Source organism: Eptesicus fuscus, chromosome 16, assembly GCF_027574615.1.
Source record: "Eptesicus fuscus isolate TK198812 chromosome 16, DD_ASM_mEF_20220401, whole genome shotgun sequence".
Taxonomy (NCBI): Eukaryota; Metazoa; Chordata; class Mammalia; order Chiroptera; family Vespertilionidae; genus Eptesicus; species Eptesicus fuscus.
This window is the reverse complement of record NC_072488.1, coordinates 40715046-40729446: the sequence shown is the minus strand read 5'-3', so window position 1 is coordinate 40729446 and position 14401 is coordinate 40715046. Positions and strand designations below refer to the sequence as shown.

The 14401-nt window shown below is 39.7% G+C and overlaps 2 protein-coding genes and 1 pseudogene across 2 annotated transcripts in view; 2 read left to right on the top strand and 1 right to left on the bottom strand.

Annotated features, from left to right (window-relative positions):
• The window catches only part of PPP3R1 (protein phosphatase 3 regulatory subunit B, alpha), a 59166-nt gene that overhangs the window by 32376 nt on the left and 12389 nt on the right, over positions 1 to 14401 (top strand). The window contains exon 2 of the mRNA XM_054728431.1: positions 1342 to 1381. Within this exon, the coding sequence (XP_054584406.1) occupies positions 1342 to 1381 (40 nt within the window). The remainder of the gene's footprint in view (positions 1 to 1341; positions 1382 to 14401) is intronic.
• LOC103291500 (40S ribosomal protein S20-like) lies at positions 2244 to 2602 on the bottom strand (annotated as a pseudogene).
• On the top strand, positions 10259 to 11031 carry LOC103291469 (ninjurin-1-like). Its single transcript, XM_008147522.3, has one exon. The coding sequence runs from the start codon at positions 10259 to 10261 to the stop codon at positions 10667 to 10669; it is 411 nt and encodes a 136-aa protein (XP_008145744.2). The 3' UTR covers positions 10670 to 11031.

Genomic DNA, 14401 nt, shown 5'->3' with positions numbered 1-14401 from the left:
AGTTGGGAGGACCAGGCCTGCAAAGGAGGGCAGTTGGGGGCGATCAAGCCTGCAGAGGAGGGAAGTTGGGGGCGACCAGGCCTGCAGTGAAGGGCAGTTGGGAGGGACCCAGGCCTGCAGGGGGAGCAGTGGGGGGTGACCAGGCCTGCAGGGGAGGGCAGTTAGGGGCAAACAGGCTGGCAGGGGAGCAGTTAAGCATCAGTCAGGCTGGCAGGGGAGTGGTTAGGGGGTGAGCAGGCCAGTTGGTAGGCAGAAGCGGTTAGAGGCAATCAGGCAGGCAGGCAGGTGAGCAGTTGGGAGCCAGCAGTCCTGGATTGTGAGAGGGATGTCCGACTGCCCGTTTGGGATCGGGCCTAAACAGGCAGTCGGACATCCCTCGAGGGGTCCCAGATTGGAGAGAGGGCAGGCTGGGCTGAGGGACACCCCCCACCCCCCCACCCCCGTGCACGAATTTCATACACCGGGCCTCTAGTAAATAATAAAAGAATAAACTCTGTTTCACGTACTCAAAACTGTAAACCTACTTCTGTCCACCCCTGTATTTAAATGTTAATCCTATTGTACACTTAATGTCAGTATTAGATTGATGGTGTATAGAATGCATGGTACGCAATATTATCCCTGACATTTAAAAACTCAATTTACATTACTTTAAGTTCTGTGTACTTTTTAAAAAGGAGCCGAATGGCTTTAGTTTGTTGTGTGTGTTTTTTCTTACCAAAGGATATATTTTTGTAATGATTTTAGAGATAAGGGAAGAGAGGGATATGAATAGAGAGAGGAACATTGATAGATTGCTTCCCATAAGCACCCCGATCTGGGATCAAACCTGTAACCTGACTCAGAATTGAACCAGCAACCTTTCGGTGTGCGGGATGACTCTCCAACCAACTGAGCAGGGTGATCTTAATGGTTTTTGCTTCATGTGAATATATTATAGTTGGAATTTTGACCATTTCAGATTTAGAACTACTCCTGGTTCCATTACTAATCAAATGGTTTAGTTATCAAGAATTTTTTCAATGTAAGCATTGGCTCAGGTCTATAGTTTTTCTAGAGCATTTTTCTTCCTAAATAAATTTCACATAGAATCCTAGTATAAAAAACAAATGCTAGTGGTTTTATATTTCTTTATAAGTTAGGGATTCAGATAAATTGTATTAACTTAGACTCTAACCATGAGATAAGATGACCCGTAAAAAGAAAAATTAGAATTGGCTGTCTGACATTGGATCCACTTCCCTGCTAATATAGAAAATTATATTTCTATGCAAATATAAACTTTTTAAAAGAAATTTGTACTAATGTGTAACTAATAACTTTTTTTTTTTTTTCCTTTAGGGAAATGAGGCAAGTTATCCTTTGGAAATGTGCTCACACTGTAAGTCAAATATTCTTGTTCATTTGTTTTATATTTATATATTTCTTTATTTGTATATAGCATATACTTCTATATGCTTGTGTAGCAATGTTAGCCCATGATTATTTAAAATGGGTAGTGAATTTGACTTATAGTCTTAATCAAAGTAGAGAATTTTTTTTACAGACTTTTTTATTATTGGGATCTGCATTATGCTATAGTTACAAATCAAACCTCAAATATCAGTGACTTAACTGAACAATTAGCTTATTTATCTTGTGTTTACATAAAATAAAGTACTTGTTGAAGGCAAAACTTTGGTAGTCCAAGTAGCTATTGCAAAAAATCTTTTTGGGGAGAATGAGGAATTTAAGAAGTATGGGTGGGCTTGTTATTTCTGACTGTATTGAAGAATGTAAAAGCAGAACATGACACTGTTAGATGTTGATTCAAGGATCAGTCACAGGACCAAAAAGTTTTGTGTGTGGAAGGGCATTGATAGGGGAGAGGGAGATCCTGAGAATTGGAATGGAGACATTTGGTACATTTAGATGTCATGAGGAGGTCACAGAACTCGGAATCATTCTATACCTTCCTTGCCCTTTCCATCCCTGTTTGATGGAGCTGCTCCTGCCTTGTTTGGAGACCTCTTACCTTGCAATGAGGTACCTCTTCCTTTTTTTTCTTTTTTTCATTAAAACCAGTTTCCTTATTGCTCATTATGTTTCATTTGTTTGCTTTCTTTCCCCCAAACACTTGTTTCCTGTTCTTCAAGAATTTCTTTAATTCTCATCAACACCTTTGCTTGCTTCTGAGCTCTTGGTAGAATGCTCTTGTGGCAAGTTTTTGTTTTAACTATTGATAATTTATTAAAAATGTTGATTTAAGTATCTACAATGGTGTCTTCAGCCTTGACTCCTGGATCAATACTATTGAAAGTAATACATTTAACAAGCTGTAACAATCTCAGAAGGGCTAAACAAAGTCAATGAGTTGCTTATGGATCCTTATCTGAAATGGATCCCAAGTCTTAGAACATTTCCCACAGGGAGTTTTTCTTGTAGTGGTTCTTAGAGTCTTGGTGGACATCCAAACTTGTCTTTTCACTTTTCCTTTGCTCCTCTGATCAAGCCAGAACACACCTTTTCCAATGACTACAATGCAGCTAATTAGAGTAATTCTAATTCAGTGAATTACCACCTCTGGTTCCATGGATATCTTTCCTGTATCTTTAAAAGCCATGGCTGTGGCATGGTTTCCTGATGGATTTATTCCTCCGTGAGAGCAAACAGTGGTGAGTCAGGAGCAGAAGCCAGTGGAACGGAGCTCTGCTGCAGCTTCAACCTTGTCTTCCTCAAAGAGTTGTATCAAGTTCTTTACTGTAAATATTTCTCTCTTTTCCTCGTCCAGCAAGGCGAGAGAGCGATCCTGTTCCAGAGTAGGGGTGGCTGGGGATTGAGAAAATGAAAGAAAGAGACAGATACAGAGATAGAAGGAAAAAGCTGGGGCCAGGTGGGACCACTGTCCTCTGACATGGACAGGGACAGGAACAGTGACTCCGAGCCCATACAGCGTGTTTATTTTATACAGTGAGAGAAACAGGAAGTTTTACTAAAAGTCAAGACAAAGAAGATTATGCCCATTCTTGGGTGGGCCGGAGTTGAATTTATTCCTGTGCTTGACTGGATTTAAATAACAAAACCCACCCACTGGCACCTGAGCTGAGGTCAAGCTGAGAACACTTTTGCCTTTTGGCAAAGGTGTTTTACTAGATTCAGCTGACAATAATTAAAGAAATGCCCATGTGCCTTCCCAGGCGCTCTCTATTAGCTTTCTTGCTAATGGGCAAGAAGGAGATTTGGAAGTCTGATTAACTAGGGTTCATGCTGCAAATGGAGTTTAGATTGAGTTTTGAAAATATTGTACAACTTGACTTAGCTCTCTACACTTGACTTACTTGACTTCATTGTCTTTTAACTCTTAGCATAAATGTCACCTCTTTGGAAATGTTAAATTTCCTCTCTTCAGAATCTATCATGGGTAGTAAGTACCCTGTTTCTTTCCTTGTAGCAAAGAAATTACTTGTTTTTATTCATCCATTTTATTTTCCGTTTTGTAACATACAATTTTTTTTAAATGAGTGATACTCTGTATGACCAATTACCCAGAATTCTGCCATTTGAACTACTATATACATTTTATTGTACTATTTCTTCTCAGGCTTTCCTTTATGAATTTCTTACATAATTATGATCACATTCAGATGTATATTTTTATTTTAATATAAAGATATAATGTTGCATCTAGCATATGGTAAGAATTGAGTTAAACGAAACCTGATTATAACTCTGTATACTACTGCCTATCGGCCTCTTACAGAACAAGTTTGTTGGAACCCTTTTATAGATGATAATGGTCTTCTGAATTTGAGAACTGTCACTTCTATCACTGCCTAACCTATCTGAAATACGGTCAAACTAGAGTTGTTACAAGCTAATGCTTTAGGTGTTATCTAGATCTAGAATTCTTGTTTCTGGCAAAGTTATTATGTCGGTATTATAGTTTCTTTAGAATCAAAAGAGTTTGCTCTCAAAATTGTACCTTGCTACTTTGAGCATGTGACAGTTTTTTTTTAATGTCAGTATCTTAGTTTGTTTTTTTTAAATATATATATTTTATTGATTTTTTTTTTTACAGAGAGGAAGGAAGAGGGATAGAGAGTTAGAAACATCGATCAGCTGCCTCCTGCACACCCCCTACTGGGGATGTGCCCGAAACCAAGGTACATGCCCTTGATTGGAATCGAACCTGGGACCCTTCAGTGCTTAGGCCCGAGGCTCTATCCACTGAGCCAAACGGGTTAGGGCGTGACAGCTTTCTTGCTAATGGGCAAGAAGGAGATTTGGAAGTCTGATTAACTAGGCTTCATGCTGCAAATGGAGTTTAGATTGAGTTTTGAAAATATTGTACAACTCTGATTGGAATGAGGTAGTAGGAAATTAGTTTTTGTTTCTTGGTCAAGGTACGGAGGTCCTAAGCATTATCCAGGTTCTTCTCTTCTCTTCTTTTACCTGGTTACAAAGAAAAATATATTAGGGCAAAAGGCAAGATGGATGGCCTTCTGCACATCCAGATGGCAAAAACCAAGTTGTTTTTTGTTTTGTTTTGTCTTTTTAAATGTGGTATTTGAAATAAATGTCATACACTGTTAAAGCTCTTTCGGTTTTATCCTCAGAACTTAGTCTTCTTTCTTAGGACTTCATCTATGCTTAGTGAAACTGTTGAACCTTGTCAGGAAAGGTTTATACTTGTCAGTGAATATTCAACCAGCAATAAATCTACATGACTTATTCTATTAGTATATAGTTTTTTTCCCCCCTCTGTTCCCTACTTGATTCATCAGAATACAGTGTACTTTTGTGTATTTTACACATGATTTGGATTAATTTCTCCAAAATGAACTTGTCCACATTAAAACCAACACTTTCTCCTGCCATTCATACATTGTAAATTTTTTCCCCTTATTTACAAAGCTCTTCATTATTGGAAGAGCTTAATGTTATCTATATATCAGAATGTTAAAACCAGTCTTTGAGGCACTTCAATATTTATACTTCCCTGTTTGGGTTAAACCCTGTCATGCCTTCTCATTCCTTTAAGACCCAGTTCGATTCTATGTTCTCAGTGAGGCCTTATATAATTGTCCCAGCTTTCATTGGTCCTTCCTGTTCTTCAAGTAGTTATTGTCTGTTTTGTTCTTTTAGTATTTAATAGTGCTACTTTTTAAAAGGTAAGGTACTGTCTTCAGCCCATGACACAGATAAACACCCACAAAGTGTTTATGGTCTAGCTACTGGAAAAAAAAGAGAAACACATATATTATTATAGTGGAACTAAACCTTTATGAAAAACAAAAACAAGGGTCCCAGGGAGGGGAAATTATCCTTGGTTAAGGAAATTAAGAAAAGCTTCACAGAAGGACTGACTTTTGAAATTGTTTTTTAAAGCTGTATTAGTTTTCAATACTGATTAATTCTTACACTTGTCTGGTCATTTGTCCCTTTCATTCTCCTTAAATTGTATCTAGATTTTCATCATTCTATCCAGACACCCTGTATAGTCATTTCTAATATCCTACTTTTACTCAATGATTTCTCTCCTAATTCTTAAGAAAACTGAGACCATTTTAAGTGTTAACCTCATTACCTCCTTATCTCCAACTCCCCATACTTTCCACTCCTCCCCACTACACACAGAAACTTTCTCAATCTCATGCTCATGCTTAACTAATTTCTTATCTTCAGTGTCAGAGTTTGTGTTATATCCCCTTATTCTAGGTCAGCCTCCTTGCTTGTGCTTTGGATCTCATCCACTCGCATCTCCAGGACTGTGTTTCGTTAGGGTCTCCCTGTTTTTCAGCTGCTCTATCTCTCTTCAATTTATAGACATGACTAACTCTTCCTTGATCCTGATCCCTCATGCACCTCCCAGTTTTTCTCCATTCTTTCTCATATTTGAGCTTCTTAGAAGAGCATATTCAGTTATCTCCATTTCAGTATTTCTGCTAATTTTATGGCCTTCTGAAAACTGACTTTTATTCCCTATTATTCTACTAAAACTGTTATGGTCACCTTCATTTTATTGACATTGCATAATTGCTAAATCTGATGGATTCAAAAATCGTGTACAATCATTTGTGATGTTTGGGGAAATTTGAGCATTGATTACTTAATATCAAGTAGTTATTAATAATTGTAGGTATGATATTACTGTCATTTTTTTAAAAAGAGTATTTTTTAGAGATAGATAATAAATACTGACCAGTTACAAGGAAATGATGTCTGGTAGTTGCTCTCAAGTAATCAAAATGGATGTATAAGTGAAATAAAACTTGTAGTAATGGTCAAATCTAAATGACACATGGGGATGTGAGGGCGATCTGGCTGCGACATCTGTCACCCCATTGATCGCCAGGGTTGATTCGGCTGATCTGGCTGGCTAGGCGGGTGTCCCCCTCCTCCCTCACCGATCCGTGTTCGTCCCTCCCGAAGCTGCGCGCTCGGTCGAAGAGGACGACCTTCCCCCCAGAGGAGAGGACCGGTCTTCGGTCAAGGGTATACGAGTAGCTGCGCTCCCCTGCTAGAACCTCCAAACAAGCTCTAAATGACACATGGGATTCATTATACTAGTCTGTCAGCCTTTGTGTTTGAAATTATTTTTTAAGTCTTTTTAATGAATGTAAAAATAGAGAGGTAAGTAACTAAGAGTAGTATCAAGGAGAACTAATTAATTGTAGTTAAATGTGGCATGTAACAGCAAGCTTTAATAATAATAAGTCTGGTTGAGCTAATAATCACCAATAAAGGAATTGAGGCATTGACCGTGGAAGCATAAGTGCAATACCTGGCATAAAGCAGATGCCGAGTAAGTATCTCTTGACTGAATAAGCTAGTAAGAGCTCACAGATGAACTAGCTATATTGGGTAGACAACTAGTTGGATAATTTTAAAGGCTGTACCTTTAGGAAAACTCTGTAGTTACCAATCATCACACTTATTATTTGTTTCATGAATAATAAACAAATGTGCCAGGCACTATTCTAAGCATTTCACATACATCAATGTTTTTAATCTTCATGATAGTCTCATGAGAGAGGTATTATTACTTCCATTGTATAGAAGAGAAAACAGAGGCAGAGAGATCTCAGTCACACAGCCGCAGGTAAAGGAACAAAGCTATGATTTGATCTCAGGCAGTCATGTTCCAGAGTCATATTTTTAATCCCAATCCTATACAGCCTCTCTTATAATAAATGTTACAAGATTATGTTATGTTTGTTTACACATGAATTATTTTAGGCAGACTGGACTTGTCTAAGACATAGAGGTATTCTCTGAACCCCCCACCTCTCAGTTCAGTGTTCACTTTTCATTGAGTTAAATTATTCTAGGCCATTGTGACTTTGTTTCTGTCTGTTAGCTAACCTGTCTGGACTATAGTGGAAATGTATACTCTGTTGGGGTAATTTGCTCAGAGTTGAGACCTTACTTGTAACTTGGCATGATGACTTGGAAAAGTGACTCTTTAAGATACTACTTTAGATAGTTTAAACAGAGAACTAGATTGGGGCACAGTTGAAAGTATAAGTTGAAAATTAGATTCAGCTATTACTGTTGATAAAACCAGTATAATTGTGAATGGTTTTGATAAAATGAAGTACAGGGCCTGTTGTTTTATAGACTGAATGTAGATGAAGGACTGATAATAGTCTTTTATCTAAAAAGATTTCTCAATTTTCTTTGATTAGAAGGTGACCCAGAAGAGCTTGGCAGATTCTTAAGCACTGTTTTCTTTTGCATAATGAAGTATCTGTAGAAACCTTGAAGACATCTTTAGCCATTAGGATAACTGCTCTAATTTTAAGTAAACAACCTCATATTCAAGCAATTTTTTTTCTGATTTGAATATTTATAAATGACTTGAAAATACAGAGATAATTGACTTTATGCTGTTAATTTCTGCTCTCAATCAGATTAGATGGGTTTTTCTTTGTGGTGAAAATAAAACTTTTTCAGAGAAAAACTTAATCTGAACTTAATTTGATTTCCTCCTTCATATCTGCATTACTTTGTTTCTTTTCTTAAATGGGACTAGATTAACTCCAATTTTTAAAGAATGTGTGTTCTAACAAGTAATATCAATAAAAATTCAGTTTGAATGTGAACAGATACAAATGTTCTTAAACATTTTTAAGCTAAAATGCCATTTATTATTTAAAAAATTTTTGTCATTAACTTTGAAATTGATATACATATCAATTTGTCACTTTAGATTGAAAATCTTCATAAATGTGTCACATAGTTCATGCTTAAACAATCTATCTACCAACCTTGATTTATCATTTACTTAGTAATTTGATGATCCTAAATTCTAACTTCACTTAGTTCACTGAGAATTACTACTATTCTGCTTTCTTCCAGTAAAGCTTTAGAGGTGGAAAGAAGAGAGGGATGAATGGTTTTCTAAAGTTTAGTGCGTGGCCCTAACCAGTTTGGATCAGTGGATAGGGTGTCGGCCTTCGGACTCAAGCGTCCCAGGTTCGATTCCGGTCAGGGGCATGTACCTTGGTTGCGGGCACACCCCCAGTAGGGAGTGTGCAGGAGGCAGCTGATTGATGTTTCGCTCTCATTGATGTTTCTAACTATCCCTCTCCCTTCCTCTCTGTAAAAAATCAATAAACTATATATTTTTTAAAAATAAAATAAAGTTCAGTGCATGAACTTGAACATCTAAGCTTTGAGTTGTTACCTTATTTTGCTCTTACAGTGCCTTTTGGTAAATACCTGGATTGTCTACTATATTCTAAATATTTCAGGTTTTTCGGTCCATACTGTCAAATTTTGATATTATGGCAGCACTTAACCAATTTGTAGATTCAGCAGTGAAGTCCATGACATAGTATTTTGATAGTCTACCACAAATTTGAATAATTTTATATTTGTGATGTAGAAGTCAGATTTCCACACTCATCCTCTGGTGAGGATTAATAAAAAACATAATAATAAGATAAAATAAAATTCCAAGAGTAAAAAGACAACCCACAACGGGGAAATAAGCTGCCGAAGAAGAATGGGCATCCACTGGCATTGGATTTCTTAGCAGCAGCAGTAGATATTAGAAAACATGTGCCTGACTGGGAATCGAACCGGGGACATCTTGGTTCATGGGTCCATCCTTAACCACTGAGCACACTGTCCAGAATTTACTCTTGTATTGTCTATAAATTATTGTATTATTTTCCATGCAAGCAACTATAAACCTACTTTTGCCCCATCCTGAATATATATGATAGAAGAGATTCTTTATTTTACTACTTTGTATAATATAATTTAAATTGAATACAGAGGTATTTTTAACTATTAAAAAAGATAGCTCTCCCAAAGGTATCCTTACAAAAAGTAGACTAATAATATGTGTTTCAACTTGACAAAACTTAAGAAAATGAGTATCTATCTGAGTCACAAGATGAGTCAAGAGAGTGAGGTTTGTTTTTATTCCCCTTGCCCATCTGTTTTAAAGGAAGTATGATACCAAGCAGTAGGAAAAAAGTCTTTGTTGAAATTTGATGCCAAAAGTTGGAATTTGTTCTTTAATATTTAGTTTGTACTAAGTGAAGATCTGAAACATTTAATGGTGCTGCCAAAATGGGTTTGATCTGTTTTAGAGATCTGTGCCTAATTTTTAGGAGATTGGTAAATGCTGATATTTCAAAACTTGAGACCTGCTTCATACGTTAGGATATGTTTAGTTCTTTAATACATCTAGTCTGCAGTGCTGGCAAGTGGGAGTGCTGATTGACTGCTTCTGTGGCGACAGGAACAGCCAAATAAGTCACTCTGTTCCTTCCATTCCTAAAAGAGGTATTTTTATCATTTGTTTTTGAAAGCTAGCTTTCTTAGATCTTGGCTTTTAAAAATATTCATGGCATTGCCTTCTAAACTAGCCACTTAAGAATATTTTAATTGTTTAGGTATAGATTCCTTCATTGCTCAGCTAGTCCCAACTAGATAAGAAGTACTGAGTAATGTAGGGTGTCTTACTCATCATTGTAATCCAAGCAGGAAGGGAGGGACAGAAAGGAGGGAATAAATGGGTGGTTGGAGAATAAATAGGTACTGCCTTCTTAAAGAAGCTCAAGGTGAATTTTGGCTGCGTGAGGTATGTGAGAATGGTATGAGTAGGTGATTAGATAGAGCTTGTTGCCTTCAAGTCATACTTCAGGTTCTTTTTAAAAGGCCAGTTATTGGTGCGGATATTCCCGCGGCAACTGAGCGGGCGGCCTCAGGCTCCGAACGCGGCAGCGGCGGTCGGAGTGATTCGACTGCGGCCGTGTGCGCCATGGACTCGGACCCCAAGGGGTGTGAGCTCAACGGTAACCCGCGGCCGGACTCGCCCGGCGCCCGCCCGGATGCCCTGCCGAAGAGGCCCCTCAACATGAACAGTTATGCTAACAAGAAGAGCGTAGCAGAGAGCATGCTGGACATCGCCCTGCTGATGGCCAACGCCTCGCAGCTGAAGGCTGTCATTAACCAGGGCCCCGGCTTCCCCTCCTTTGTCCCCCTGGTGGTCCTCATCTCCATCTCCCTCGTGCTGCAGGTCACCGTGGGCGTGCTGCTCATCTTCGTGTTCAAGACCGACCTCAACAACCCAGCCAAGCACGCCAAGTTGGAATTCCTCAACGACCTGGCCACCGGCCTCGTCTTCCTCATCGTCGTGATCAACGTCATCATCACTGCCTTTGGCATCTAGCACCTGCAATGGACCTGGGCCCTGGCAGTGGGCCTCAGATGCCCTGGACTGTGCCTAGCCACAGCCATAGACCCCAGAAATTGCCTCTGTGCTGCATTCCCTGAAAATGCCAGTCAGGACTAGACTGGAGAACAGTCTGGCCAGTGTGAGTCCTGCTCCAACCTTGGCTCCTCACCCTGAAGCAGGGGCAGCCAGGCCCAGAGGCAGAGCTAGAGATCCCCAAGCAGGGCCATGGCCAACACAGACACGCAGCAGGTTTGAGGAGGGGCAGTTAGGGACTAGGGCCAGCCTTAGTCTTGGATATTTCTAGAAGGACAGGAGATGTCTCTCCTCAGCCAACCCTCCTGCTGGGGGACCTGTTGCTCCTGTGGCACTGCCGTGGCCGTGGACCATGCGCACACCTTCCACCAGCCCCACTTTTCTAGGCACAAATGACCAATAAAATGAATGCTTCTCCTGTGCAGCTTCCAGCACCAATCTCCTTCCTGGGCGTGGGCCCTGCACCTGCCCCAGGCCCGGCCTGTACTGGTCTCTCCTCCGGTCAGGGCAGTCATGGGGACATGGTTGACACCTCGGGTGCCTTCTCCAGGATCAGGAACTTGGATGCTTCCTTGGCACCTTGGCCTCTCCAGTCAGGTTTCCAGGTGGAGACCAGCGTCTTGGGTCTCCATTGCCACAGTGTCTTTAGTTTTATAGAATGGTTTAAAGAGCTCCCGTAGCCCTGGCTGGTTTGGTTCAGTGAATAGAGCCTGTGGACCAAAGGGTTCTGAGTTTGATTCCGGTCAAGGACACATACTTTGGTTGCAAGTTCACCCCCAGCCTGGACCCTGGTTGGGGCTCCTGCAGGAGGCAACCAATTGATGTTTTCCTCTCACATCAATGTTTCTCTCTTGTCTTTCCCTCTCTCTTCCTCTCTTCCTAAAAAGCAATGGGAAAATATCCTCGGGTGAGGATTGAAAATATATATAAATAAATAAAGAGCTCTCATAGCCCAGGCCATACTCTGGGTCATCATTTGCTCTATTGGGAGCCTTCCCGCAGGTGTTTCCCCCCCATCCAGCTGGGGCGCCAGTGAGTGATACGAACACACTGTGCTGTCAACAACTTTAGCTGTAGCCTGGACCGCGGCTCAGTTGGTAGGAGCGTAGTCCCGATATGCCAAGGTTGAAGATTGAATTTCTGGTCAGGCACATACCCAGGTTGTAGATTCGATCCCCAGTGGGACGAGTATGGGAGGCAACCGATTGATGTTTCTCTCTCTTCCTTCCTCTCTCTCAAAATAAATAAACACATACCCGCTGGTGAGGATTGAAAAAAATAAACTTAAGTTGAAAAAAGAAGGAAAAAAAAGGTCAGTTGTTGCCCCACATGTGGCTCAGTAGTAGTTCAGTATTGCTCTCTCAGGAGGTCATGGTTTAATTCCCAGTCAGGGCACATGCCAGGGTTGTGATCCCCAGTAGGGGGCATGCAGAAGGTAGCCAGTCAGTGATTCTCATCATTGATGTTTCTCTCTCCCTCTCGCTTCCTCTCTGAAATCAATAAAAATATATATTAAAAAATAAAATAGTTAAGTGGTTAAAAAAAAAAAAAGCCAGTTATTGTCAAGTTTAAAGGTCATCACTGTCATGTTGCTTTGCCTTTGAGAAAGGTTCAAACTACTCAACCGGAAAAGGTATCAACTAGTTTGCAATATTTCATAAGATAGTTAAAGCAGAAGAAAGTGGGTAGGTTTTAAATGTTGCTTTTTAAGGACTTTTGCCAGAGTGTGTGTTAATGATACTCATAACAGGATATACAGTTAATAACACCGCCTCCCTCCTTTATAATTAGAAAAATTGATAATGGTTTCATAAATGGAGAATTCAAGGAAGGACATCCCTGTAGGAATCCCTTTCCACGTCCCGCGTGGTCCAGGGTTCCGGTTCAGGGTTCGAGTTCTGGAGAAGGGCCACACACAAATGAATGGAGACTTGAAGAAATTCAATTTGGCGAAATGGGGGGGCCAGGCGGTAGTCCACCTCTAGTGGGAGAACTACTCCTTGCTCTGGCCTTGCCATCCCTCTTATTGAGGCTTTGGGGAAAACATCTTAGTCAAGATAAACGGAAATATACATGTAGCCCTTAGGCAGGAAATAACAAAAACTTAATGGGACAAACCAAGGTGGAAGCTGCTTCAGCTAACAATATCTCAACTAAAGGGTGAGTTGTTAGAGCAATTAAGGTTGTTGACCAGCCTTCCTGGCTTCCTGTCAACATCTCTCTTTTAGTGAAACTGATTTGTTTCCAGCACATCCCATCAGAGGATTTATAAGGAAATGGAGGCATACAATTTATCCTGTCAAAGAATTGTGCCAAGAGCATTGTAGGTAAAGTAAAGGTAATGGAGAAGAGAAAGATGAAAATTTAAAATGAGGCTAAATATTGTCAAGGACTTAAGACTTTTTTACTTTGTTTGTATTAGGCAGCCACTAGAAATTTTTAAGCACTAGCAATTGGGCTAAATATAACCTTTAGAGTGCTATTGACAGTGTAAAAAGGATGGATTGAGCCAATACATATTTATTTGATGGTTTATGATTAATTTTTATTCTTGATATTCATAATATTCCTTATTCATTCATCAAGACTGTGGAATACTGTCTTCTGGATTACTGGTGTTCTCCAGATAATCTATATATAGAAAAGCCTAATATGCAAATTGTCCCTGGGGGAGTTAGACCAGGAGACCGACCACTTGCTATGACATGCACTGACCATCAGGGGGCGGTGCAGAACGAAGGAAGGCCCCGGCCGGCAGCCAGTAGCCAGGGCAGGGAGGCCCAGCCAGCAGCGGAAGGCTCTGATCAGCCCTGATCACCGGCCAGGCCTAAGGGACCCTACCTGTGCATGAATTTCATGCACTGGGCCTCTAGTTAAAACATAATCCTTCAAGCACTTCATTTTCAGTTTTATAATGTAAATTGTTATTCATGACCCTATCTCAGTAAATCAAATTTCACAGATAGTTTCCATAAATATATGACACTGCATTTCTACCTTTCCCCCATTTTCTCCCTCTCCCCCCCCCCCTCCTTCCTTCCCAGTAAAAAATAAAATACTAACACGCATTACCTCTGGCATTTGTACCATAGTTGTTTACTTAGTAGCCTTAAACTTCAGCTTGTGCTTCCTATTTTGAGACACAGGTTCTTGGGCATCTGCTTTAGCAGAAACTAATTTTGTAAAAATTAAGTAATAAACCCAGGGTATAGTCACCATTGTTAATTGCTATTTTGAGGGGAGAGGTGGTAAATAAGAGAAACTGTCTTTGCAGCTTGTTCATTTGCACCCTTGTTTCCACCAAATAACAATGTTGAAAAGCCTTGGAGTTCTTGAAGCCACTAAAGATGCTGTTACTTTCTCTTAAGAGAGATATTTGTTGTTTTCACCTTTTTTCTTAGAGTTTTCATATTTTATTTAGACTTTCTCTTTAATTTGAGAGAACTTGTTCCTGGTCCCTTTATAAATATATCAGAAAAAAACACACCTATGAACCAGTGATAATTCTGTGTTCTACTGACATCACTCCTCTTCTTTACCAACTGCATATGAACTAATTTATATTGGAGCAGCATCTTGTTATACAGTATATACCTTAGTAGTACATATAATTATACTTCTTACTCCACTTTAACATATTTTTAGATTTTAAAAATACATACTTTATCTTTGAAGATGCTATATATATTTGAA

What these genes read in the sequence shown, in the direction of transcription:
- LOC103291469 (XM_008147522.3), top strand. Translation starts at nt 10,259, where the DNA reads ATGGACTCGGACCCCAAGGGGTGTGAGCTCAACGGTAACCCGCGGCCG.